Source organism: Nyctibius grandis, chromosome 6 (assembly GCF_013368605.1).
Source record: "Nyctibius grandis isolate bNycGra1 chromosome 6, bNycGra1.pri, whole genome shotgun sequence".
NCBI lineage: Eukaryota > Metazoa > Chordata > Aves > Nyctibiiformes > Nyctibiidae > Nyctibius > Nyctibius grandis.
The window spans coordinates 32121581-32149225 of record NC_090663.1 but is presented as its reverse complement, the minus strand read 5'-3'; the positions used below and the strand labels follow the sequence as shown (position 1 = coordinate 32149225).

The 27645-nt window shown below is 48.4% G+C and overlaps 1 protein-coding gene across 1 annotated transcript in view; it reads right to left on the bottom strand.

Annotated features, from left to right (window-relative positions):
• PDGFRA (platelet derived growth factor receptor alpha) overlaps nucleotides 1-13330 on the bottom strand; it is a 34798-nt gene extending 21468 nt beyond the window's left edge. Inside the window, exons 1-5 of the mRNA XM_068403670.1 lie at nucleotides 13244-13330; nucleotides 5972-6032; nucleotides 4266-4580; nucleotides 1040-1303; nucleotides 196-326 (exon numbers count right to left, since the gene is read on the bottom strand). Coding sequence (XP_068259771.1) covers nucleotides 196-326; nucleotides 1040-1303; nucleotides 4266-4580; nucleotides 5972-6020 — 759 coding nt within the window. The 5' untranslated portion in view covers nucleotides 6021-6032; nucleotides 13244-13330. The remainder of the gene's footprint in view (nucleotides 1-195; nucleotides 327-1039; nucleotides 1304-4265; nucleotides 4581-5971; nucleotides 6033-13243) is intronic.
• Between the last annotated feature and the right edge of the window lie 14315 nt (nucleotides 13331-27645).

Sequence of the window (27645 nt, the reverse complement as noted above, 5' to 3'; positions counted from 1 at the left end):
CTTACTAACAGCAAACTCGAACTTTTGGGACTGACTTTCTTTTGTGGTAAACTAAAAGTAAAAGAAATTACTTTGTTTCCTCTCCTTAGCTGTCCTCGTTCAGAGAAGAGAAGAATATTTTACAAGCCCACCTTCTCCCCAATAAGTAACTACAAACATTCAAATGAAAAATAAAATAAAAAGAGAGATATTTACCACTTTCCCAGGATAATTCCACTGTAAATTAACCACCTCATTGTCAAAGACCACACAAGTTACTACGATAGTCTCGCCTGTTTTGTAGACAGTTTTAAGAGCTTCAATCTCAACCGGCAGCTGTGAAGTAGCTAAAAGAAGAAAGCAGATTTAGTTTTAAAAAGTACGCGATTTTCACATGGTATGATTTCAGGAGGAAATTTCCATTTCACTTCCTCTACTGAGGAATTACCTGGAAAATTCAGTGAAGGTACTGCTGGTTTATACTGATATAAACAATGTGTATTTAAATCACGAAATGTACAGGTGTTGAGTTCAATCCCACAAAGAATGATCTATGCTTAAAATTAGAAGTTCCTACCTCAAGTGTCCCTGTGAAAAGGCACTTGGTATAAAAGCAATTCCCCATTTTGCTAATCAGTGACTTTCTTTGGGAATCTATTGCTGGCCAATAAAAACTTTATTACCAAAATATTTGAATCATGCTGGTTTTCAGACTACCCTAAGTCCTACAATTTGAAGCCACTGGGAAACACCAGTCTTTAAGTTACATATCAGCAAACAGAATGAAAATACATGGATTATAGAAGACTTTTCTTGCAACCATTTGGAAGACAAGATAAAGTTAAGGACACTTTATTCTCATGAACATTGTACGTGACCACGAATTAAACTAGCAACTAAATAACTAGCCATACTGCCAGAGGAGTAAGGAGCTCATCATCAGGGAAGTATCTGATATAATCCTCTGATGCTGGTGCTAATACGGCTCTTACAGCATGAAGAAAGAACTGGGCTGAATATTATTACTTCTTTTTTTTTTTAAATGAACAAAAATAAATACCTCTTAAAATATAGATGAGGAACTCATCGGACTTGAACTCCACGCCTTTAACTGTTGTTTTGCATGTATATGAGCCAGCAGGGAAATTCCCTACGAAGCCTTGTTTGCTGTCATAGAAAGCATAGACAGCCTTGTCTAAACTGTTAATTAAAGTCACTTGAGCACTTGGGTCACTTGTCCGACATGGGATAATGGTGGGATCACCTTCTTCTACTAAGATGAACTGGTCTTCTGGTATAGAAGGAACAAAAGGCGTGTCTGGGTCTGTAAAAAACAAGAGCTAATTTTACACTGTCTTGTTTGTAAGTCCATGTGCAAGAATTGGATATCAACGACCACTTATAGATCGTAACTGAAACTAGTACAGTTCATCATTACTCCACTTTTTCAGAGGCTGCAGGTCAGGCATGCTAATGTATGCAGTATCTCATTTTTGTTGTTTGACCTAAGCACAAAACAGGAAAGAATAGGAAATGCAAAGGACCCCAAGGAGAAAAAAGCTAAGTATTATTATTCCCCTTAGACCTGGTTCTGAGATATTCCTACAGTAAGGCGAAAAGAATTTTAAGTGAGAATAGGCAAGAAAATCACTACTGGGTATGAAAAAATTAATGCAATTGCTGGGGACTAAAGTAAAGATGAATTCACTTTACCATAGACAACTCTATCAACATGTATGTACAGCAAAGATCTCAGGGAAGAATTTGGACTTAAACATCATATTTTTACGACACAAGATTTTGCACTTAGGTGCAACATTCACTGCACAAAAAAATTATTAAAGATCCTGCTTTTTATTGGCACAAATCGCTCCTTCAGTTAGATTTTTTTTGTCCTTTGGGAATAGTAGGTGTATCCTAACCAATATATAAGCAGGGAAAAAAATTAAAAAAAAAAAAATCCAAACACTTCCAATTTCAAAATGTAGAAATGAGTTTCATGTTGTTTATGTTGAAAACCATTAAAGCCACATTTCATCAAAAATAGTTCAAGGTACTTATCTTCATGCATTTCTAACATGTCCAACATTGCAGTTATGAGACATAGTTAATTATGGTCACAGCATGTGGTTTTCAAAATATGGCATTCAACTAGAAAAAAGCAAACAAACACCTGGTAGTTTTACTTCTGTTAAAGTCAACAAAATACATGCCAGCTTTCCTATCCAACCAATCCAAAGTCTGAGTTTAAAACATAATTGCATAACATATCCAACTTAAAAAGCACAGCCCTTAAATGATCTCCATTTGGCCATTCGGAGTAAACAAGTAATCCCTGCTAGCCTGAAGCTTCTGTGTGAAGCTTTATAATAAAATTTAATAAATAGCAATCTAAATCCCTCCAACAATAGACTTTCTGCTGCACTGGCAGGCTCTTTGTAGTAATATTCCAAACACAGTGCTCCATCCCAAAGACACTGCCAACTCCATGTATTCATTTTCCCGCTGTAATTTAAAACAGAAACAGGATTCACCTATTTTGATTTTCTGTGTGCTGTTAGTGAAAATGGGATATTGTGTGAAGTTTCAATGTAATCCTCCTTGGCTAAAGTGGGTTGCTGCCGCCCATTGCCATCCTAATTCATTGCACGAAAAACAATTGTAAAGACAAAGTTTATAGTGGAAACAGAAACATTCTCTATAATTTGAAGAAAAGGATATGTTTCTGCATTTATGACATCTTGATGGTTAGCTAGTGGAAAAAATTACAGGGTGTCTCTGTCCTGCAAATCTGGTAGGCTGATGTCTAGAAGCATTTAAAAACCAAACCGAAAAGCCCTCTTGAAGAACTTTTCCATCTCTTGCCTTTATATTCCTTCCCTGGGTGAGTTACAAGACTGCTTAACACCAACAACATCTTCTGGTGATTTGGTTAGAACTGTTTGGAAATCGAGGTACAAGTGTCAAAGACCACAGCCTCTGCTGAAACATCTTCTTGCTTCATGGATGAACACAAACGCTTTGCATGTGTTGTGGGAAATGGAGAAAAAGTCTTGGAAGAATCACTTGGAATCACACATCATGAATTGCAAAAACTTAATGCCACTGCAAAATTGCCTTTAAAACAAGTCCAGTTAGTGCTTCCTGAGTTCCCCCCCCTTCCACAGTCTTCCTTGCAGTTGCAGACGTCATCTCCTTCACAACATATTGCAGTTTTGCAGGATGATTTGCAACCTCTTCTTCTCCCTTTTGTTTCCTGTTCAAAATATTTACTGCAAATCTACTGGTTTGATCTTTCTGGGCCCTGCAATAGTGCCACTCATCCTGAACCCCAGCCAACACTGAGGAAACATCCAGACAGGGATTTACAAAGGCAGTCAGTTGTGGCTCAGCCTCTGGTGCCTATCTCAGCTGTGACAATAAAGATCTTCATCCCATGGACAGCGTGGAAAGCCTTTACACAAAATTCCAGTCAGAACCAAGGGATGGGAGGGCAAAGGTGGGGATAGGTACTTCCAAAAAGAAAGGATGCTGTTTCTTCTGATCCAACAGGTTTTCCACCATTAAAGAGAAAGGCGGCGCAGGGCCTGGGAAGGCTGTGTTTGCTTTGAAAATTACAGGGCACTGCATGGTAGCACCATATTTTTAATCTTGCGTCAGGCTGGCCAGCAATAATACTTCTCATTTCACCCTCCTTTGTGACAGCCACCCCCAAGATGTCTCTGTTGCTTTATGCTTCCCAGGCCCTCTGCACACATGAGCTTTTTCCAGTTTTCAGTTCAGGCCTAATTCAGGTTAAGAATGAGATATGGCATTTCTCATCTGTCAACTGCTTTAGTGTCAGACATGGCACTGGTTTGGTCAGTGCAAGTCCCAAAACATCCATCCAAGTCACCCTTGAAAGGACTGGTGTTGACGTTAATCCTCACCTGGAGGCCAGGCAAACCTGAAGGCTGGACATGCTCCCACAGCTGAGCTGACTTGGACACCGAGGTCTGCTACCCAGCCCCTGGTGGTCAGAAGACCTCAACTCTGAAGTTGTGATTTGGTCCCTGGTTTTGAGAACTAAAACTCTTACTAAAAAAAGTGAAAACCAATAGAAAGAAAGAGGAACACATCCATAGTCTCACAGGGGCTGGTCTTGATTTACACATTAGGAAATCGCCCTGGGGTCATTTATCTTCCTCTGAAAGCAAATTGCCACCAGCAGTACGGCTCTTCTGAACCTCCACGGTTCAGCCCTCCCATCCAAGCCTCTGGGTACAGCTGTGGCATCCCCAACTTACCAGGCACATAGATGTAGATGTCCTTCCCTTCCACTTCCCCATCCTCCACTTGAGTGTGGTTATAATAGCAAACATACAAGCCCGTGTGAGCAGCTGAGGCATTTCCAACTTCCAGCACCGTCACGAAGAGGCCACTGTTGTTTTCTTCATGTCTAATGTCTATCCTGTGGCTTCCCTCCACCAATGGGTACTGCCAGCTCACTTCGCTGTCTCCAGAGCATTTGAGCGTGAAGTTGGAATTCAGCTGTACCACCATTTCATTCTTATTGGGAACAATAGTCGGCAGAGGGAGCTGGCAAAGTGTTAGGAACGGTCCTGCAAAAAGACGTGAATAAATAGCATATGAACACACAGAACAGCCTCAGTGCAGGATGCGAAAGCAAGCAGAGTGGATCCAGAGCAGCTGTTTTTCTGACCACCGTTTCAGACATGCTGATGTCCCAGGAAATCTGCCCTTGTTAAAAGCCAGAGCTTTGCCCAATGGATGGCAAATGGCTTCCCTTTTGAAATGCTAAGTGTTTGCTTGCTCACTTCTGTTTGTCAAATCAAGAGGTAAAAGACAGAGGTGAAGTTAGAGATGGCTCCCAATCCACACCTCAGCTTCCCAGCACCAAATGTGGGCACGATCCGCTGCAAACCAGTGAATCCCACACCCTGGCTGCTGTGTCACAGGCATCTTACAGGTCCTCACAGCAATGGTCAGGAAACCAGCAGTTCTGTCAGCCTTCAAGTAAGCTCCCAACTGAAAGTTAGAACCCCCTTCCCAAGACCAACACTTGCATTTTACATCTGGCTTCTATTGCTGCAAAGGGCCGGAGCAGGGGCTTAGATCCAAAATTTGTGCACCAGGTCTACCTCTAGCCAAAATGTACAGAAGGTTTATAGCCAAATAAAACTGTAATTCACTGAACTAGATGTTGTAGATGGCACTGGTTTTCAGATGCAATCTACAGCTAGAGGCTCAGATTTGCAAGCCTAGGTAATTTGTAGGTGGGCTGGTGCAGGTCCAACTCCCAGAAGGAAAATTAGAGGATCCACACCCTAAAAAAATGGGGAATTCACCAAGGAAACAGATTTGCTGTTTCAGTCTATCAAATGACCTGTACAAAACAGATAGGGCAGTCCACAATAAACAGGCACTTAGGCCCACAGTGTGAAAGTGGGCTCTGTGCAATAAACCAGCAGCAGGAATCCAGACTGGATTTGAAACCAGTTTCTCACTCCTGCACGTGTTATCTCAGTTTACAGGCCCTTTCTATATTTGGCACCCTGTGGCAAACCCTGCCCTCCCCTCCTGGCACCATTCGCTCGGCAGATGTTGGGAGGCTGGGCAGGCAGCCCCGGCGAGTGCGGTTAGGTGGTGTGGTGTGAGAGGATGCGGGGAGCCCACACAGGCAGCCTCGCCAGCGGGGCAGGGCTGGGACAGCTGGGGGTAGGCAGGCTCACTTTCCCTGCGCAGGCAGGCAAACCAGGCGGGAGGTTAGAGCAGCTGTAAGGGTGCCAAAGTGGCCGGCACAGGCTAGGAAAAGCACCATTGTCTCAGTAGTTCTTGTCTTAGCCTACGGAAGGGAAGGGCAGAAAAATCGAGCCTCTAGCCAGCTGGCAACCATTTGGGATTTGTTATCATGGGCACAATGAAAGCAATCTTAAATAAGGATTTATGAAGGAGTAGGAGAGGAGAGGCATAGAGGACTGAGGAACATTACCTGTGAGAAAACATCCCAGGATCAGGAACGTCCGTGGGGAAGTACCCATAGCTACCAAAGACTGAAACAGAAAGGAGAAGACAACAGGGACGCAGTTAATGGACTGAAAACCGGAATGAGAGTTTGCAGGACCCCTCTCCTGCAGCGCCTTGGCACAGCTTCCTGGCACTCTGCATGGTGCCATGGGGAGAAACAGCCTGGGGACCCCAGCTCGCACCCACAGCCCATTGCAATGTGTGCCACCACCTCCCACGAGGTACGTGGGGCCACAGACACATCACCGGCACAAGGAATGCAGCTAAGGCACCATAACCCCTTCTCCACTGGCAGTGTAAGGAGCGAAGTACTGGTGCATCCCTCTCTCAAACAGCCTACAAGTAGCTCTGATGCCCACTGCAGCCTCCAGGACTGAGCCAACAGAAACCCCCCTGCACAGAGACCACCATAGGCATCAGTGAGGATGCAATGACTATGCAGTAAGTTCTGGCCTTTTAACTGCAAGCAGCTTTTGTAGGAGAAAAAGCATATTTAAAAGCTACTTTTATTACAAATAGTACAATCCTGAGTGATATTTTTGTTTTGCCATTGTACATATGTATATATATAGCTTACTGAATACAATGCAACACAATAGTTTTTATTGCTTATTTAGCAAGAATTCCCTTGATCAAGAGACATGCTATTTAAAACATATGCTGAAATATTCTAATGGAATAAATCCACGACAGACTGTAGGCCAGCACTGCCATTCACAGAGCATCTCTTCACCCCACCAGTGTCGAGAGTCACAGATCACAGGTGATAATTTTAGCTTTCAATCACATAATCCTAAGGCATCAGTCTTGAAGAGGCAGCAGTGGCAATAAGCATTTATGTAATTTTTGTGCCATCTAATGACATTTCTACTTAAAACCCTCAAGCAGCCTGCTAGATAATTTCCAACAAACTACAACCCCTGCTCCCATTGAAATCAATGGACATTTTGTTGGTGACTTTAATAGTAACTGGATTTGGCCCAAAGCCAATATGGATTAAAAGAAGACTGCACAGAAGAGTCCCTAATCTGAAACACAGACCAAGGAGTAAAATAAAGGATGATGTGCCAAGACAGGGACTACTTTTCAAAGGTTCTGGAGAGTTTCTGTTCACCCTCTGGTATTCAGCTCCTGATGCTGAGATAGGAAAGCACAGAGGTGCATCTATTTATTACCACTATACCAGTGCCATATGGGAGTTAAATGCTTACAACATGCCGAGGAGTGTTTCTGAACCAGTACCTCTTTCCTTCCACAATGTGTGGAGCAGATAACACACTTTTGCAAAGGAAAAAGTGTTTGATACACAAATCAAATATAAAGGTCTCAGAAGCAGAATTAGAAGACTTACAAGCTACCAACCCCTAAAAACCTGTACAAACAACTTCAGAAATTCAACTGACAACATTCCAGCAGAGACAAGGCATTTTGGACGATTCTTCAATTAGCAAAAATTGCCATGTGTTTATGTATCTGTCTCCCATTGATAACAGACTCTAGGACATCCAAGTCCCTCCGTCTCAGTCCCCTTACTCATTTTTATCACACTTATATGCTGTAATTTTTTTCTAATAAAGTAACCCACTGTAAATATTGAAAGACTCACCATGGTCTGCTTTACTGATCTGATTCCTAACCTCCCAAGATCCACAAGACAACATTACCTCACTGCCTGCCAAGTTTTCTTCTGCCTTTTCTCTCTGAAAAGGCAGATCTCGCTGCCTTTTGTGTTGGTTTTGCAGGCTATTCAATGTAACTGATGCAGCACAGAAGGAGAAAATGCAAAGCTAGCCCAGCTCTTGCACATCAGTCTGCAGAGCTCTGCTGAAGTGGACTTGCACTGTTGCAGAGCCATGCATGTGAGGAGTGAAGTCCCATGACTGTCCTGGTGTAAGTACAGGTGATGGCATTTCCAAAGTGCTGCTTTGAATTTGCTGTCTTGGTTGGGCTGCCATAGAAATCAATAAGAGCTGAGTGCCTCAATCTACCATTGCAGTTTAAAAACACAAGGGCTTCCTAAATTTGCATTTTCCAGCTGGGTATTCTTTCACAACCCATAGCTTTGATCTTTCCTCAGTGACCCACTAATCTCATCAAGACCCAGAGCAACACTTCCTCACTGTGAAAGACAGAATGATGTACTAAAGATTCACCATCATCTGTACTCAAAATCTATTTGAACTGGATTTAATTACATCGTGCATCTGACTTACGCATGCTGGAGTCCCATTAGAGCATATCCTCACACGTCAGTGCTGGAGTCAAGGTTTAAGGCAGGTACAATTTCACACTTGTCATTCCCACAACACCAAGCAGCTACACTTACCGTGTTTTTGTTTATTTACAATTAACTAATTTTTTGTATGCACTTATTTGGCTTTTTTAACCTTCCTTATGGCAGAGCAGCCCTCTTTGTCCTAAGTCACCCAAATCTCAGGCCTGAATAGATACATCAGGTTCAGTTCCTAACACCACTCCATCAAACTATAAATTGGTGTAGCCTCACTGAATCCAGTAGATTTATGCAAGCTGAAGCCTGGTATTGACAGCACACATACACCATAACTTTGAGCCAACCTTGATTCCTTGCATACCATGAACATCACTAGCTACAATAGAAACCTGGGCGTGTATAGTGAAAGCTAGATGATGCCACAAGGGGTTTGTCAAACTCCCTGCAGGGAAGGCTGATTGCCCAAGGTAAAACAGTCATTGCATCTACTTTAAGCACTGGGTTTTGAAAGGATCTGACTGAAATTTTGGTATCTATCTCTCTTGTGTGCTTTAGTGATAAAAAAATCAGAAAAAGAACATCTGAAGAACTGTTATCAGCAAGGAGTCAATCTTCTAAACACTCACTGTCAAGTGCTGGTTTCCTACAAAGAAGGGTTTCATTGACTGCACCGCAGAAGACAAAGTAAAATCAGTACCCAGAGAGCCGATGGGTATATGTGTTTAGAAAATGATGCTATTCCTGGGTGATTGCTCTACATGACCTAGAGAGAAAGCACGGTGGTGGACCAAGAAGAGCCAGCGGTATATATTTTTTCATACTGCTGTAAATCAAAGACTTCTTTCAAGACAGCAAACTAGTCCATCCACCAGGAGACTGGAGACGAGCAGACTTCTCTCCTGCCAGCTACCCAGTCACTACAGTTCATCCTCTTGGCCACAGGATGGCAATGTTGATCCACATCAATGAGCCAAATGTCTTGTTGAGCAGAAGACAACGCTAGTTTCCAACTTAGCAGATGGAATCTGAACTGGGTCTCCTGGATCTAACTAAAATCCAACTTTTTTTATATTTTAATTTCATACGAGTTCACGGATTTAAAACAAGTAATAAAACCAAACTAGTCCCTATTGTTCTGTATTTACATAAGTGATAAGACAGTAGTTGGATTGCAAATCTTGGCACGTAATGATGTGATGATGCTTGTTATGAGAGGGCTGGATAATTTCAGTGGTGATTTTGTCAGAGTGGCAGTATGTCCTTCTGGGAAGACTGATCTTTTCCAGGAAGAGCTAAGGCCAGCCCAAGAAAAGAGGGGAACATTTCTTCCTTGTGATACACGTCACTAGCTGAACATAAATGTTCTGACAGGATCTCCTGAAACTTTTCTTCGTTCTCAATTCCCAAATTGCAAACTCAGATCCCCACAAGAGCAGAGCTGCCCCGCAGTGCTAACAGGAGGTTCTGAAGGTTTCACTGGGGAAAGGCACAAACAACAAAAGAAAATTTCTTCAATGAAAAAGACTGGCACAAATGTTCTCCTAAAATGAGGCTTGTTCCACAGCTCTTTACAAGTATTTGAATCCAGCATAGCCTGTATGCAGGAATAACTACACACCAAGACTAGCCCAGTGCTGGGCTCCTGCAGAGTGCTTTGGGCTCTGCAGGACACACAGTGACGGCTGCTACCCGATGAGCCTTCTAGACAGCCCTGATTCTTCAGCCCAACCCTCAAAGACAGACTCCACCAGTCTAGGAGCTAAACGTGGGGGGAAATTTGCAAAGTCTAAATTTCCCTGCTCGATCCAAAGAGGATTTTCCAGACTGTCTCAGCAAACAGACAAAAAGACTGGCGCTTCCAAGGAAAACATCTCACTTGGGTTCTCAGGAACAAATCAAAGAACACCTCAGATCTCAACTCAAGTGCTCAGAAGCATTGCATGGAAAAAAAAAGTCCATCTCTGTTGACCACAAGAGCTAGGAAGCCTAGCTGTTGCAAACTTTTCCCTCGGGTGCCCATGCAAAGCTTTATTGGCTTGAAAGAGATGAGTAAAGCAGGAGAACAAGGCATGAGGGAGAGAAATGATTGTTTGCTTACTTGCCTGCTTTTCTTAAATTATCAGCAATTCCTGCCACCACCAGGAAAAATAACCTCTCAGAAGTCATTCCCTGGTCTTTAAAATGAGTGAAGCAATCTTCTACTAAAATTTTTAGAGCTTACATACAGAAGTAGTGAGATCAACTCATTTTTAGACCAACTGGCATAGCTGAAAATATGCAAGACTTTTTCTGTCTACATACTTTGTACTCCAAACCTAGCTTGATACTGTAGTACTGCAGAGAGGTATTTTATTAAAATATTTATTGCTTCCTGCTTTCTTGAAACCTAATACCTATATATTGCTCTCACAGCCACATGAAGATTTCCCATACATCAACGAGCAAATAACAGCAAAGATGGCCTCAGTGCCTGATGGCAGCCGGACTGGCATATATCCCGCCCTTTGGTGCCTGGAGAGGAATACCAGGACAAGGGGTCTCATTTTAAAGCAGCAGGAGAGTGCCTGCGGGCTGGGAGAGCTGGTTTGCTTCTGGACTCCTAAATCCCAGTGCTTTGTGAGGTCTCATTTGTCTTCAAACTTTTTTTTTCCCAAGCTTTGAGGTTGGTTAAACCACTGTTTAGCTGAGAGCCTTTCTAAAATGCTCTTTGTTAACTAGAAGCTAAAACCCAAGTCCCTTGCTGGGACATTTTTCCCTAGCTTTTCTAGACCCAGAGTTAAAAGTCGGATCTCCACAGTTCGTATTTTGATCAGCCAATGACAGAAGAACCTTTGATGCCTGTCTCCTTGCTTTGATCCCGTCTCTTGCTCCATCCAGGGGACACGGAGTTAACGCAGCCGGGCTGGGACCCCAGCTGGGCTCTGCATCGGCCCTGGTAGATGCCGAGGGCATCGCAAGCCGCCCCCTTCCCCCCTTGCGCCCCGTCGGGGAGATAGAGGGCAGCCTACAGCCAGCTGGGACTGTGGTGGGGATGGGGGGGGGAGGTACGTTCACACTCTGCAGCCCCCATCAGGCTGCAGGCGCTTGCCAGACCCTGCCTGCCCGCGGGGAGCCGGAGCGGCAGCCCCCAGGGAGCGGGGAAGCGGCGCTGCCGCGGCGGCCCCTTGGCCCACGGCCGCTCGGCGGACCCCGACGGCTAGAGCCGCTGCGGATCAAAGGGTGCCCGGGACACCGGCAAACCTAGCAGAGATGGCAACTCCCAGCCACTTCGCTGTTTGTCTGGGAAACAATAGGAAAGCCTTTGCCAAACTGGAGCGATTTTTTTTTTTTTAAATTTTTTTTTTGTGCGAGGTAGCCAGGAAAAAGAAAAGCTGGATAGGGGAGACGGAGAGGGGCAGAGCGAAGCCGTGTTTCCCTCCGGGGCTGGCTAATTCTGCTGGCGCTGCGACCCGGGGCTTCTTCTCCAGCCCTCTCTGTCGGGCGAGGCACGGACCCCGAGGGCGCGGGGTCCGGAGAGGGGGCGGGAGTCTCGGCGGGGGGACAGCCATTGTGCCCCGGCTCGGAGCTGTGGGCCCAAGGGAAAGCGACGTGCCCGCAACCCTCGGGACAGGTCCGTCGGTCCCCACCCAGGCCGAGGCGATGCTTTGTCCGCCCCGGGCGTGCAGCCTTGGGTCCCGGAGGAGCGCCAGGGAGCTGGAGCGTTTGCAAGAGACGCGCCGAAAATGCCGTCGAGGGCGCTGGAAACGTGCCCCCGGAGCGGGCGGGGACCAGGGCATCGCCCCCGCCTCTGCCCCGCAGCCACCTCCCTGCCGGGATGCGGGCAAGCCCCGGGGGCTGGCGGCCGCCTCGCTAGATCTGTCGCTGCTGGCTCCAGAAAAAGCTGTCCAAGTCCTGTTCTCTGGAACGGCTCCTGGGCTGAGGGATCCGCGTCCAAATATGTTGAGCAATGCCGCGGACAGCCAAAAAAGCCATTTCCTACTTGCTCCTAGGACTTTTCCAGGGGACTCCAGCCTGGCAGAGGCTGGCAAGTTTGTAACCTCCGCGCTTGACAAAATCCAAACGGTGGCCGCGAAGACTTTGCCCTCCGCCGGGGTAGGAGGCGGTGGGCTCCAGCAGTCCGGGGGGCATGCGGAAGGGCTGGCGTTCCCGTTGCGAGAGAGGGCTGTAAGCTGGAAAGGCTCCAGCTATCAGTCCTGCCTAAATTCAGCATCTTCTTTTCCGCTGAGACGTGTAAAAAAAGACGGGGCGCGCAGGGATGGAGATCGGGTTGCCTTGGAGGGGGTTGTGTGCGTGCCCCCCGCCCGGGATCTCAGGGCATTTTAGGCTATCAGGTCAGGGTGAGTGAGGTGGGGAAGGGGGATCTGAAGAGGAGAAGGTGGTGAAAAACAAAGGGTGGGGGAAGGGACGAGAAAGCGGCGGGGTGAAGGCAGCAAGGGATGCGAGAAGAGGGGGAGCCGCTGGGCGCGACCCTACCTTACTTTGTCGGTGCGGGTCCCCCCGTCCCCTCCCCCGGACGGGCACCGCTGCTGCCCGCGGACCCCCGCGGGTCTCTCCCGCCCCCGCGGCAGGAATGCGGAGCGGTGGCCCCGCCGTCCCAATGTGTTTGTCATTAGCGCTGCCAGCGCTCCTCGCCGCCGCGCCCCGACGGCCCGCGGAGCGCTGGGTCCCCGCTCCTCTCCGCGGGACCGCCAGCGTCTGCCGCCCCTCGCCGCCTGCGCCCCGCGGGAAGGAGCCTCACTGCCTGGCTCAGAGCATCGGGAAAAAAGGGGGAAAAAAAAGAAAAAAGAAAAAAGAAAAAAGAAAAAAGAAAAAAGAAAAAAGAAAAAAGAAAAAAGAAAAAAGAAAAAAGAAAAAAGAAAAAAGAAAAAAGAAAAAAGAAAAAAGAAAAAAGAAAACTCAAACCAACAACAAATAAGTGAAGGGGAAAAAAAAAGAAAATAATAAAAAAGAAGCGGGAGAAGAGGTGAAAAAAAAAAGGTGGGGAAACTGTCCCTCACCGCTTACCTTCTCCTTTATAATCCGCAGCCCCAGTCCTGCAGATTGTAAAATATCCAAAATATGTCCACGTCTTTTGCGACTTTCCCCGCTCAGCCGCGCTCTCTCCCTCCCGCTCGCCCTCCCTCCCGCTCCGACTGTAATGGTCTCACAAACCGCGTCCCGTAATTGATTCAATGTTATAGTCCATCCTTCCAAAACTAATCATTTGCTTTAAGTAAATAGCTGTCAGGAAACGAAGCCCCCCTCCGGCCCCTTCAGAATAAGAGCCGCCCCGGCTCGCCCGGCGCCCCCAGCCCCGCGGCCGGAGGCGGGCGCGCCGGCAGGAGGCTCTTACGCAGGCAGGGGGGCCAGTCTCTGCCTCCAGATTTCACCAGCCTCGCAGGGGAGGGGGGAGGTTAGCCATATGGCAGGGGCGAGGGGGAGGAAAGGGGGAAGCCGAGAGTTTTGAACTGCAGGGGGAGAAAATAATAATAGTTTTAAAAAACCCACCCAACCCAAAAAACTTTCATGAAAACTCCGGGTGTTCCCAATTTCATGAATGAGCCTTCCCGCCTCAGATCCTCCAGGACGGTGGGTCGGGCGCAGGGCTCGGTGTCCACGGCCACAGTGTGAGTTTATGGATGGGGAGTTTGATCTGTAAACGAATTTGCGGCTTCCTCGCGTCCATTGTACACCACTGAGCTTGGGCTAGAGAGCGGGAAGGAAGGCCGTGAGCCAGCCAGGAGCAGGAGGCACTGAGAGAGAGGGGGAGAGACGAATCACTGACATTTATGAATGAAAGACACAACGAAAAGTAACCTTCCCCAAGAGCCGGCCCCTCCAAACCCCGCTGCTCCGACGGGACCGGGAAAGCTCTTCTCATCCTCTCTGCCTTTGCTTTGCCCAGCGCAAACAAACCCCAGCAATAACCAAGCCAGGGGGCACGGCGAGGGCTGGAGGTGCCTGCGGAGGCGAGGGCAGCGCACGTCCGAGTCCGTCCTGTTTGAACATGCTCAGACGGAGCTTTGATCCCCACCGGGGAGCCAGCACCGGGGTATCTCTGCTTTGTTGACCGTCGCTATCTGCTGGCGATAAGGGGTGGCCGGGGGAGCTGCCGGGGAGCTGCCCTCGCAGCCTTTCTGCTGCAGGCTCCGTGCGGAAAGAGGCGAGCGGGGCCGGCGGGGCGATGCGGCGGCCGCGGGAGAGGGGGCAGTGCAGCCCCAGGAAAGGAGCGGCGCGGGAGGTCCCTGCCAGCTTGCCTGCCCTTCTCCCTGCTCTCGTGCCTGCCCTCCTGCCTCCTGGGGAGGGCAGAGGCCGAAGAGCTGCTCCCCGGGGCTTCTCCCGCTTCCTCCCCTCCCGAGTCTGGCCCTCCTTCCCTCCTCGCACCTCTTTTTTCCTTTTAGTATTAAACAAAAGAAAAGTTTGTCCTCAAAGCCAAGCGCCAGGATCCGGTGGTTTTTCTCTTTCCTAAGCGAAGGAGAACTAAGCCTCTGAAGCGAAGATGCCCCGAAGGGAATGAGGGCAGAAACTAGAACCGACTCCCATGAGAAGAGGGCTCAGGCTGAGGTGCCCCTGGCTGGACTCGCAGGGTCCCCGGCAGGGCTCCCGGCCCTTTGCACGGCCCCCCGCTAGTGCATCCTCGGCTCGGGTGAGCGCACAACCCCGCTATTGCTTCCACATGTTCCTCCAGGAAATCATCGGAGTCAAATCTGTGAGCAGCCCCTAGTCGGAATGCTAACAGGATACCGTAATGCTTGTGAATAAACAACAGGCTCCTAGTGAGTCAAAAACAAGCCAGAAAAAAAAACAACACTTCACCCTGGAACTCTCTGCCTGGAGGGGCGAGCGCACCCAGCAGCCTGAACCCCTTAATTCGCGGAGGGAAAAGTCCTATGAGAACTTGGGTCGGAGCTGCGGTTTTTCTCAGATTTAAGCCCCGCGGAGATGCGCGGTTCAGATCGGCGGCAAACAACTGCCTGCGAGCTCCGAGGCGATCCCGCCCGGCCCTGCCGGGACCGGGCAGTGATTTACCGTCGTGAACGTATGTGGCTTAACGTGCGGGGCGATGGAGGTGGTTCCTGGCGAAGTATCGTCAGGATGGGATGTAATGCGAGAGTTACTCTTGCAAAAAGAAAGGAGCAAAAGGAAGGGGAGGAGGCGCCTTCTGGTTGCAATTACCTGCCTCATTTGAATAATGCCTTTGTCATGATCATTATCGAGCGGTCGTTAACGGCTTCCACGTGGGATCTCACAAGACCCAGCGAAAAATAAAAATTGCAAATTCGGGGAGTGGCAAAACTGCCTGACGCGCCAGCCTGGCGCTGCGGGCGGGGAGCCCGACTGCCTTTGCTGGGACCGGGACGGGGATGGTGGTGCCTCTTCGCCCAGGGCCCCTCCAGGGGAGCGGTAACACTTTCTCCGACGTGGCTTCCCCTTTCCCCACGCTAAGGGCCGGGCCGCGCCGGCCCCACTCCCGCCGCCCCGTGGGGGGACCCAGCCGGCGGCACCCATACCGGGCTCTGCCCGCACGGCCGGGGCCGGGCAGCTGCTGCTGGGCCGATCCCCCCTCCCAAGAGCCGGCGGTGCCTATGGATTGGTCCCGCGCAGAGGAGGTGGTAGTTAAAATAAACCCTCCGGGACGGCTGCTGAGCTCTACCCCCCGCCCCGTGTGGCGCAGGAGGATGCCGTCCAGGGAATCGCGGGGGGCTTGGCGTTAGCGAGAGGACAGGCTGGGGGTGGGGGGGATTTTCACCACTGCAGCCCCCTTCTCCTCCCCGCGAAGGGCTGGATTATACGGCATCCCGCTAGCGTGTGTTTGTGCGGCAACAGATGGAAGCGGCACATCTTAAACAAAACGGCGGGCTAGAGCCGCTCTCGCCTGTTTATCCTCCCAACCTGCCCCCTGGGCGGAGCGGGGCGGGGGGGGGGGGGTCCCTCCCCGGACCCGCAGCACCCGCAGGGTCCGGGCAGCGGGCACCGACGGCGGATTTTTGCAGGACGTCTGGCTCCGCTCTCGGACGCTTCCAGGGGGACTGGGAGACGGCGAGCCGCCCCGCTCAGCATCCCCCCACCTGGGAGGAGTCCCAATTTGCTGCAAGTAATGAGCCCTTTCCTGCGACTCTGTCCCAAGGGTGAGCCGGGCAGCGTTTAGCTGGTTGAGGCTATAAGGCAGCCTAATAGATGGCTCATGAGGGGTCTCCTGCAGCGCAGGGGCGGGTGAGAGGGGGTGCCCCGGCTCGGGGCCCGCGGGAAGCCACGCCGTGGGGCCGCAGCCTTTTGTCTCGGTGGGAAGGCAGGTCTGGGTTTGATTATCGTTACCCACGTTGCAGCAGTGCACGGCGCGGGGGTCAGCCGCAGCCTGCTCACCCTTTTTACCTTTTGGAGGAGGAAGAGTGTGGTGAAGAGCAGCTCCGGCTTGGAGCAGTCCCCCCTAAACCCCTGAGAGAGGGAGAGAGAGGAGTAGCCTCTCATCGCTTCTCGCTATAAATCTGTGCTTGTATCTGTCGCAGAGGGAGGGGAACACAGCGGTGAGGGCTTCCTGAGACAGAAGAGGAGCAAGGCAGGGGACGGCCAAGGCCCCCAGGCCCACTGGGAGACGTGCGCTGCCCGCAGGAAGGCCCTGTGTGCATTTACAGTCCTACCAGTTTGGTTTTTTTCTTTCCCTCTTTCCACAACACCAGATTCCCTCATTTTGTTTGTTCAACAGAATTTGGCTCTGAATAGCAGGGATCCCGTGTCACCGGGAGAGCAGGGAGCCAGACAAAAGAAATGAACGTTGCCCAACCTGCCCTCCCCAACCTTTATTTTGATTCCCCACATGGTTGGCTAAGGTAGCTCCCCGTGCCCGTCGTTTTCCCACTGAGGCCGCTGCTGCTCAACGTCGAGCTGGTTTGCTTTCATTGTTTCATTTGGCTCCTGAAGTTAAATGATGCCAAAACAGCCGTGGAAGCCTTATTTTTAAAAAAACAGGCTTTGTTTTTCCTTCAGCTCCCGCCCTGACTTTTTCACTGCGACAGAATAAACAGGCCGCTCTAGTCCAGAAGCAGCCCGAACCCAGTTTAGGGGGGAGATAAGGCAGCCCGCAAGGCCAGGGGAAAACGGGTTGTTTCTCCAGCTCGCCCTTCACCGGCGCCTTACTCGGTGCTTCGCTCTGCCCCGGCCCCCCCAGCCCCCGCGGCGAGGAGCCCCGGGCCCGCACCGACAGGGCGGGGGGGGGAGAGGGTGCCACCGGCCGAGGGTGCCTCCGGAGGTGCCCCCGCAGCCGGCCGAGGGTGCCCGGGCAGCGCCGCTGCCAACCGTGACACTAGAGGGCACCGGAGCCCGTGGTAGGAGCCAGCCCGGCCGCGCCGGGCCCCGCACGCCCCGCCAGCCCTTGGGGTCTCTGGGGTTAGTTAAGGGATCGACCGGATTTGGAGAGGATGGTGAAGCGGGGCCGTCCCCCCATCCCCGAGATGCCGAGGGCTTCATCCCTGCAGGTCCAGCCCTGCCCAGCCCCGGGCTGCCGTGGGCCGCGCTCAGCAGCTCGGGGGGATGGGGCATGCTGCAAGTAAAGCAGAGAGAGCAATTCCTCCTTGCCACAAATGAGAAGTTTTCCCCCTGAAATCAAAGGACCTCCTCTGGTGATTCAGCCCAGGCTTGATTTCTGTTCATAACTCCTGAGACCATTATCTCTGCCTTTGTTCTTTCAAGCTGCAGCAATTAATGGATTGCAGCGGGACCAAAACACGGCCAGATCAGGCTGCTTCGGTTCTGTGTCTATTTACTATTGGTACCAACTTTGCCCTCTTGGGCTGCTGTGCTCAGGGACCCAGCCCTGAGATCCGCACGGGGGAGCTGGCTGGTGTGGAGGCCACCCTGGACATAGCGGTTACAGCCACCCCAGACATAGAGGTTACAGCCACCCTCGACATGGTCACCCTTGACACGATGGGCATGGGCCAGCCCCGGTCTGTGTCACTGTGTCCCCGCATGTGCCTGGGCTGACCACATCCACCATACATCCCTCCCATGGGCACAGGAGAGCCAGGTAGGCTGAGCATCACAAGGGGGCAAACTCAGGAGAGACTCAACACGTCTGTTTACTGACTACCCTGAACTGTCCATGCTCCAGACATGGGATGTCATTTTTCTGCTTCATCCCAGACAAATCTGATGAAAACTGTCATCAGGTTTTCTTCTGATGCTTAATGATTAACAATACATCCCTTCAGAATGATTTTCTGTAGAAGAACTGGAGCTATGGCCAAGGTTTCTGAATTGTAATTGGCTTACTAAAAGGATCCCTCTCCTCCCTGGTTGTTTCATGCTCCAAAACACCATGCCTCTATTTCTGTGGCATGGAGAGATTCTGAGCATGAATCGCCCTCATCCCAAGGATAAAGAGGAGGGAAAGCCATCAGTGCCTCCTAAGAACTTACAGAATTGGGGCTTGTGTGGAGACAGTGGAGGTTACAAGTTTCACCCAATACTTTCCAGAACAGATCAACCCCTAATCCTCCATTAGGAATCGCAAGAATCAACATCCATGTTAACACAGTCAGCAAAAAGCTCTAGACCTGGAAACAAATTTAGTCATTTCTCTTAGTCTTTGAATTCAACCATTCATTTTACTTTTATTTACCAAGATTGTGCTGGAGGTGTGTTGGCAGGAGGTGTGAATCACATTGTTGCTTTTGCAGTGCTTTATGTTTCCTGTGCTCAAACACAAGATTGAGGTTGGTTCTATAACCCTAATCTGTGATGGAAGAAATCAAGCAGGCGCCAATCATACCTAGAGCCATTCCAAGAGTGCCAGTGACTGAAGCCCACGTGTTCAGTTTTCTTTATTTAGTTGGGAGACAGGAGGGACTGACACACTGAAAAGTCAGGGGAAACTCTTCCTCTCTTTTCTGTCACTTCTAGAACAGATTGTTTGGGCTTTTCCTTTTGTCTGAGGTCACCAGGTTTCAGTCTGTACCTCATCTATTCTGCAGGAAGCACTTTCTTCTTCAGCCACATGTTTATTTGCCTGTCTGTTGTTGACAATCCCTTAGAGTACTCGGTTGTATGCACTTCACTTGAGCAAGGTGGTTGTAGAGGGAGAAATGAGAAAGTGAGATGAGAGGAAAATGCAGGGATAGATCACTTCCCTGCAGCAATGGATGGGAGGCTGCAGCTCAGGCTTAGACTCAAGAATAGGGAATATGGCAGCATGTAGGTAGGTTTTGATCCTTGGACTGCTGGCTGTTTTAGTCAGATATCCCAGTTTTTAACCTAAATTATCTTTCGAGAAAGTGTCTAATGTGGAAACTGGGACAGATTCTGCTTTGTGTAAATCTGGTGTAACTCTAACTTCAAGGGAAATATGCCAGATAGAATCTGGTATAATTAAGATTAAAAATTGGCTCTGGAAGTCTTTTCTTTGGCAATAAAGTTAGAGGAGTACTGTGAAGAAAAATAATTCAAACCAGGACATTGTTTCAGTTCTCTTTTAAATAACATATGCTATAAGCGCTTTGAAGGCATTTGTTCTCCATGGCAGCAGAATTTTAAAACTTTCACTTTGGTTCCACTAACCAAGTTAACCCTTGATAACCAACTGTGTTTAAAATATGTTATATACAGAAATTTACCATTTTGCAGGACATTCTCCCAATAACCAAAAAAAGAAATTCCATTGAAATGACGTGATTGCTGCTGTGGCAGTAGCAAGCTTCCTCTTGCTGGTGAACATTTCACTGTTCTAGCCACAACACAGGCATTGCAATGAATCTGAACTTATATCTCACTTGTCAACAGTATTTCTCAGGGTGAAAACCTTGTTATCTGACCGCTAAACTCAACACACTGAGAAGGAGCAATTTTCAGAAGGCAGTTGCTTAGTACCCCTGGGAAGCAAACTCTGAAAGGAGTCCCTAAAGGAATGCTGAAAAACTGAAGACCTGTAAATTAGTAGACATTTTTTTAGCTCACATGAATCAGGCAACAAGATGTCCTTTAGTAGTTTCTGTGTCCAATATCACTTCATTTGTTAGGCCCATGTCCCTAATAGAAACTATTTCACCATAATTTGATTGCAGCTGGTGAGAAGATGCTGGCCAGTTTTTTCCAGGTCTAACATTCAGCCCCAACAAAATGCCGTTCTCTTGAGCGGTGCCAGACTTTCAGTATAGGTTAATCAGATCTTTCTTCAGGGTGTATAGGAAAAGAGGAGAAAAATAAGAGTCGGCTTCGCTTCTCTTTGATTCCTTGTAGTGTGTGAAGAACACGGACTTGGAAAACGTGATTTGCTCTTTTTAGGTGGGGTTGGGATGTAGGAGGAGTCAAATCTTGTTTGTTATTTCAAAAGTACAGGAATATCAAGCCTTGTCTACCTTCTTTTTGCTAGAGGACTCCTTGCTGAATCAGTGAACAAAGACACCACAGTGAGCAATCTTCTAAGCTGTTTGTTGAGCAGGTTTGTGAAGCTCAGGAGCAGTGAGACACACACTATGCGCCAGCCTCCTGCTGCAATGAGCTTATCCACCTTATCCTTCCTCCGCCCTGCACGGGTGCCTTGGGGGGGATGCAGGAACCAAACATGGGAGAGCCCAGGCTGCAGCTCTGAAAGGACCTGTACTGCAAGAGCTGGGAAGATGGGGCCCATTCTGATCTTACCCATTTGAGGTTTCTTTCAGAGAAAGGGAATCGTAGGGTAATCCTCCACCTTCCTGGCCCCTATTCCCATCCAGGTTTTGCTTCCTTTGTCCCACATTAACAGGCTAAGTGCTGAAGGAATAGCAGTAAGGATACAAAAAGTTCCCAATCAGAACAGTGTTCTTTGCTGGGTCCCTTTGTCCATCAGTGGAGAACACAGCAAAGAAAGAATATAGTAGGAACAGGTCACTTAATCCCTATTTTCTATTTTCTTAGTCAAAGAGAATAGAAATGTGCTCTCCTCATTGCCAAGAGAATACAGAATTCCCTTTCTCTCTTTGTGATGGGAGAAAACATTTGTAGAGCCAAAGTAAATTCAAACAAATTCTTGCAATTCTTATCCATAACCAAACTTATATTTTATCTTCTCAGTTATTTTTCTCCCAATGTGCTTTATACAAGTATAAGAAAAAGGTATTATTTAAATCCATGCCTCTCTGAAACTTTGTTGGGAACCTCTTGTTAAGAAAGCTGCAAGCAGAGTCTCTGGTGGTCTGAATGAATCTATGAAGCCTGCTCCGATTATCCTTTTCCAAAACATGGTAGGATTTAGTCAACTTGACAAGATGAAGGGTTTGAGGAAATGCTTTCCTCCCAAAACATCAGCAGCTGTACAGCTGGGGGCTGATCAGAACAGCGCTCCAAAGTATAACTGTAGCCTCTGCCATTAACAGGGAAGTCGGAGGCACGCAGTTCTGCTTAAGGGATGTTGAAATATATAGGTAGGTAAAGAGTTTGGGTGGACAGAAGCCATTGTAAATCTCTGAAGAGTCGAGTGCTTTTTTTTCCTGGGAGACAAATGGTCCCCCAGCCCACTTAGCACCTGCCAGTGCCCCTCTGCTGCCCTTTGCCCTGTGGGGCTGCTTGTTCTGACAGCTTCTGAAGCCCTCATGGCTTCAAATTCCTTCTCCGTATGTTGGCTTTTTTCATTGCTGCCTATCCCAATATTGACTTAGGAAAGAGGAGAGTTAAAAATAGCTAGCTCCTGTACTGTCTACAGATCTTCTGCCTAGCTTTGCTTTAGGACTTTGAAGCACAAACATTGGTTTAAAGCATCATTAGCATCTGAATGGAGATCAGGGGGACAAGAGGAACTCGGCTAGGCAGTCACCTTGCATAAGTATCACCCCTCAATTATTTTGAAGACTAGGAGAGAGGCATGATCACAGTATAGGATGTTTGCATCCCATTTCAGCAGCAGGGATTATTTGGAATTAAGGATTTAAGAAATTTGCTTTCAAAAAACCACATTGGATCCCTCAAAGAGCCCACTGGAGCCTGAATGAAGCCTGCTGTCATTCATGGGTAGCTTCATTTCTTCCCTTCTCCTTGGTGCCATCCTTGCCCCTAAACTGCTCTGCCTGCCCAAACCCGGGAGTAGCAAGCGTGAAGTCCCAGGTTACCGGGGTGCACAGTGTGAAGGGGGATGTGAGTGGCATGGAGGGAGGATCTTACTGCAGTGGGTGGCACTGCTTTATGAAGGTCAGTAAACCTGGGCTCCATCAGACCACCAGAGAGAGTGGGTTTCCCAGCTGGAATCACTCAAACATGTGGCCCTGCACTGAAAAACACCCTCTCTCCAGCCTCCAGGAATGCATATCTGCCATGGTTAGTAAAAGTGTCCCAGAATATCTCAGCGTCGCAGTGTTACACAAGAAGAGAGCCAGACTCTGAGAGACACACGTTCTAAATGGGATTAAAACCAACTGCAGGCTTCCCACTCAGAAGCAAAAATAAAATGAGCAGTGGCTGTGAGCACAGGCACCACAGGCTCCCTCTGCCCACTCCAGAGCTTCACCAGCTCTGCAACTCCTGTGATGTCTCCAGGAGCCGCAGCAGAAAGGAGACACCACAAAAGTCAAACTCGAAGTAGGCTGTGGTGAGGTGTCCTTCAGGGAGAAAAGCTTTCAGACCTCTACAGAGGTTAAAATGTGCCAGGAGTGGCTTTTTTGACCCTGTTTGGATTCTGAGAGCAAATGGTGAATCCAAAATATCCTGGCACTGTTGCTTTCTTTGCTAAGGAGTCAGCTCTGAGAGAGATCTGATGTCAGAGCTTGAATGCCATACATTGATATGGCAATGTAATGACTAACCCATCTGAACTTGGGTCTCTACCATTTGCTGGGAAGGCCTGAGGACCAGTCCCACCATGCAGTGAGCCTGCAGATGTGGCCAGAGGGGCAGGACAGTAACATGCTCGAGGACATGCTTGCTGGCATGCCCTGGCAGCAATCTGGCAGTCCTTGAGAAAAAAACAGATGGAAGGCCTGCAGCCATGAAACACACAGATCATGGGCTGCTCGCAAGGCCACTCTCTCCTCATTGTGTCTTTGTGGCATTGGAGCCTGGAAAAGAGCATCCCTGTGGCTCCAGCCCTGGAGCATCAGGAGGGTTCCGCTCTGGGGACCACAGGAAAGAGGGAGGGAGGAAGGAAGAGGATTGTACAGAAGCTCTAAAATAGCCAAGAAGCAATTTGATATTTATGCTTTGTTTCACTCTTCAGGTTAACAGGGGAAGCAGAGCTGAGGCAGGGTAACTGTGGGTGGTGTTACACATGTATGATTTCTCCACAGCAGGCTGCAATGCCACTATTTTACATCTTTTGCAGGAAGAGGGACTGAGTTTCCTTTGCGCAGTTAAGTGAAATGTGTGCCCTGGTGATGAAACAGCCAAAATCTGCCCTGCCTCACTCCTGTGTTCATTGCTACCCAAAGCTTTGCCCAATCTCAACACCTGGCAGGGTGCCCCTGATGCAAGAGGTGTCCCGTGGCCTGACAAGCATCTCCAAAGCCTAGCTCTGTCAGGGAAGATCTGGGCACAGTCTGTGGTCTCCTGAATCCAGGAATTATGCAGAGACCTGGAACCTGAACTGGACCATAGTGCAAGAAAAGCCACATGCAGAGGGTACAGGCAGAGTTTGCACCCTCCTAGTCTTTACAGTGGTGGTAACAGACCTCCATGCTTATTGAAATGCATTGATGTCAGTCCTTAAATTCTCCAGTCAGATGGGGAGTGTTTTTGCTGATAATTAGAGCAGACATAGTGATTAGGTCCACATAAGGAGCATGAATTTGGGGCAGGGAAAATTCAGGGTAGAAGGAACAGCTAAGCTTGTGGAGAAAGTATAGGCAGAGGCTTGTGTCCTCTTTCTGGGATTTACGTTAATTGTGCACTTAGCAATTCACTAAAGCAGTTACAAGGCCACAAAGGTGCAAGTTTAGACTGCCTACCATTTCTGTTCATATCAGGGTGGAAACCTTTGGGCCCATGTATGTCACACATGACAGGGAGACTGGATTTGACCGACTAAATGAAATGCATCAGCTCACGTTTGGTTCTAGTTGTACAGGAAAAAAAGACCAGTCACTTCACACAGGGAGTGACTTCACTGGTGTAAATGAGGGATAACTGTTGAAATCCAGAGTTACAGCATTGTGTTAGTGAGAAAAGAACTGGACCAAGAGGATGAGCCTGTTTTCTTTGAAGTCACAACGATCACCCATGATGTTTCTCACGTTTGAAAAACCAAAGTGGTAAACCGGAAAATCCATAAGGACAACATTACATGTAACAAGCTGTACCTACAAGGGTCTGTTAGATGTCTCTCAAAAAAATCAGTGTCCTAAAGGTGGGGTTCTAAGAAAAGTTTCTAGCATTTTCATTTCACTCATTCAATCTATGTTAAGAATATCACCAAAAGGACTTTGTTTTGGAAACACATAAAAACCAGAGCCAACTTTCCACTTCCAGCATCTCCGATTCAGAAGGAATGTGCAGAAGACCTTGATATGATATGAATTAAAAGGATTCTGTCTTTGCCAGCCCTAAATTCCAGGAAGTGAAACACAGCATCCTCATCTGCTTTTGCAGGGAACATTTGTTTTCACTCTAGCCTAAATACCAGACTGTTTCCTAAATCTCAAGAAGTTGACCATTTGCTTAGATTCCTCAACCTCTCACAACAGAGCAGCAGGTTCTACACAGGCATTTCAAGAGCTCTTGCATGCCGTCCAAAAATCAGCTCCTGCCCCTAGGGATTCAGAGGCGCCTCTGGAAGAAACACAATGGGATTCCACTGCGCACAGAGATCTGGTGGGACAGAGCTGGTAGGACACACAGGCTGCCCAGAGGCCCCTCGGTGGCAATGCACAGAGTGATGGGGCCAGGAGAGCCTTTGCTATCTGAATCCAGGCTAACACACCAGCTCATGACCCTGCAGGGGAGTAGATTTCATAAAGTAGATTCAGAGCTTCATGAAATCCTTCCATAGCCCTGCAAGGGCTGCTTTCAGTTATTGTTTCTTTCCTTCCTCTCTATAGTGTCTTCCATTATTCTGCTTTCTATGCACAGGCAGTGGGCATCCTACCCATCTAGCACACAGACTCCCAAAAATGTGCAGAAATTCTCTGACCCCACTTCTGAACTGATGCACATTACTGAGCCAGTCCCTTGCTCCCTGCAGAGCAACTGGGCTGATGTTCTCTGAATGCGAAGTGCATCACGCTAGCAACATCTGACACTCTTCAAAGAGGTTGTAGACTGCATCTGGTGGAGACGCTGGATTTGCTGCTATCGTGTAGAGGAAGGTTGCAGATAAAGAGGCTTCTGCAATCACCAGACAGCTGTTAAAATTTAGTCCTGATCCTGAGGACAATTGGGTCAACAAAAATCTTGAATTTGTCAGGATGCCTATGCCTGCTGTAGGCTGGTAAACCACCGCCCTGCCCGCTCCCCCTCCTCTCACCAAATTCTGCTGACAGCGGCATCCCAGAAGCACAGGACTGGTGCAGCAGAACAAATAGTTAAGCACACTGAGGTGTGGGGGTTTTCCCCTGGTTTACAGTGGTGTAAGATGATTTTTAAAAAAAACTCGCAAAAAGCTGTAACATACTAAATATTTTACCAAATATTTTCTGAAGTTGCTGCAATATTTCTCAGAGATAGTATAGTAGCTTTTAATCTTGAAAAATAATTAATTAGACACAATAGCCTATCTTGGCAAGCATTGCTCTTTTCCAAACACACAAAAAAAAAATATCATTGTACTAACTATATAAGAATTAATCAGGGACTCCGTAAGCATTTGGTCAAAACCCATACCTCTGGGTGGTGTATATAAAGAGTCTTTCTGCTTGGCCATACTACCTGGGGCCTGGGTTAAGATCAGTGCTCCCAAAACTCACTGTAAGGTGGTTAAAAAACCTCAACATGCTATACCCATATGTACATCACCTCGTGTCAGAGGTTCTCTTTCAGCATCACTATGGAAGAAACTCGGGACCGTGAGTGTAGCTCAGTAGAGTGTCTTCCATCCAAAAGGCCTCTGTGGCTAACAGTGCAAAATCGCTGCTCCAAATGGGCTCCTGGCAGCTGCCAACGTAAATGAAAACTGTAGCATTCGAGTAGCACTGATGATAACTTTCTGATGCAAATGGTGGATGAGCCAACTAGGAGAGGAGCGCTGCTGGATCTTATCCTCACTAACAAGGAGGGTCTGGTTGAAGCGGTGAAGGTTGAGGGCAGCCTTGGTTGTAGTGACCATGAGATGGTAGAGTTCAGGATCTCATGTGGCAGGAACAGAATAGCTAGCAGAATTACAACCCTGGACTTCAGTAGGGCCAACTTTGGCCTTTTCAAGCAATTGCTAGGGGAAATCCCATGGGACAGGGTACTAGAAGGTAAGGGGGCTCAAGATAGTTGGTTAGCATTCAAGGACTGCTTCTTCCGAGCTCAAGATCAGAGCATCCCAACAAGTAGGAAGTCAAGGAAGGGTACCAGGAGACCTGCATGGTTAAGCAGGGAACTGCTGGGCAAACTCAAGTGGAAGAAGAGGGTGTACAGATCATGGAAGGAGGGGCTGGCCACTTGGGAGGAATAGAAGTCTGTTGTCAGAGGATGTAGGGAGGCAACTAGGAAAGCTAAGGCCTCCTTGGAATTAAACCTTGCAAGAGAGGTCAAGGACAACAGAAAGGGCTTCTTCAAATACATTGCAGGTAAAACCAACACTAGAGGCAATGTAGGCCCACTGATGAATGAGGTGGGTGCCCTGGAGACAGAGGATAAAAAGAAGGCAGAGTTACTGAATGCCTTCTTTGCCTCTTGTCTATACTGCTGGAGGCTGTCCTGAGGAGCCCCAGACCCCTGAAGCCCCAGAAGAAGTCAGGATAGAGGAGGAATCTGTCTTGGTTGATGAGGGCTGGGTCAGGGACCAATTAAGCAACCTGGACGTCCATAAATCCATGGGACCTGATGGGATGCACCCGCGGGTGCTGAGGGAGCTGGCAGAAGTCATTGCTAGGCCACTCTCCATCATCTTTGCTAAGTCATGGGGAACGGGAGAGGTGCCTGAGGACTGGAGGAAAGCGAATGTCACTCCAGTCTTCAAAAAGGGCAAGAAGGAGGACCCGGGTAACTATAGACCGGTCAGCCTCACCTCCATCCCCGGAAAGGTGATGGAACAACTTGTCCTTGGTGCTGTCTCTAGGCACATCAAGGATAGGGGATCATTAGGGGCACTCAACATGGCTTCACCAAGGGGAAGTCATGCTTAACCAACTTGATAGCCTTTTATGAGGACATAACCCGGTGGATAGATGATGGTAAAGCTGTGGATGTGTTCTATCTCGATTTCAGTAAAGCGTTTGACACAGTCTCCCACAGCATCCTCGCAGCTAAACTGAGGAAGTGTGGTCTGGATGATCGGGTAGTGAGGTGGATTGTGAACTGGCTGAAGGAAAGAAGCCAGAGAGTGGTGG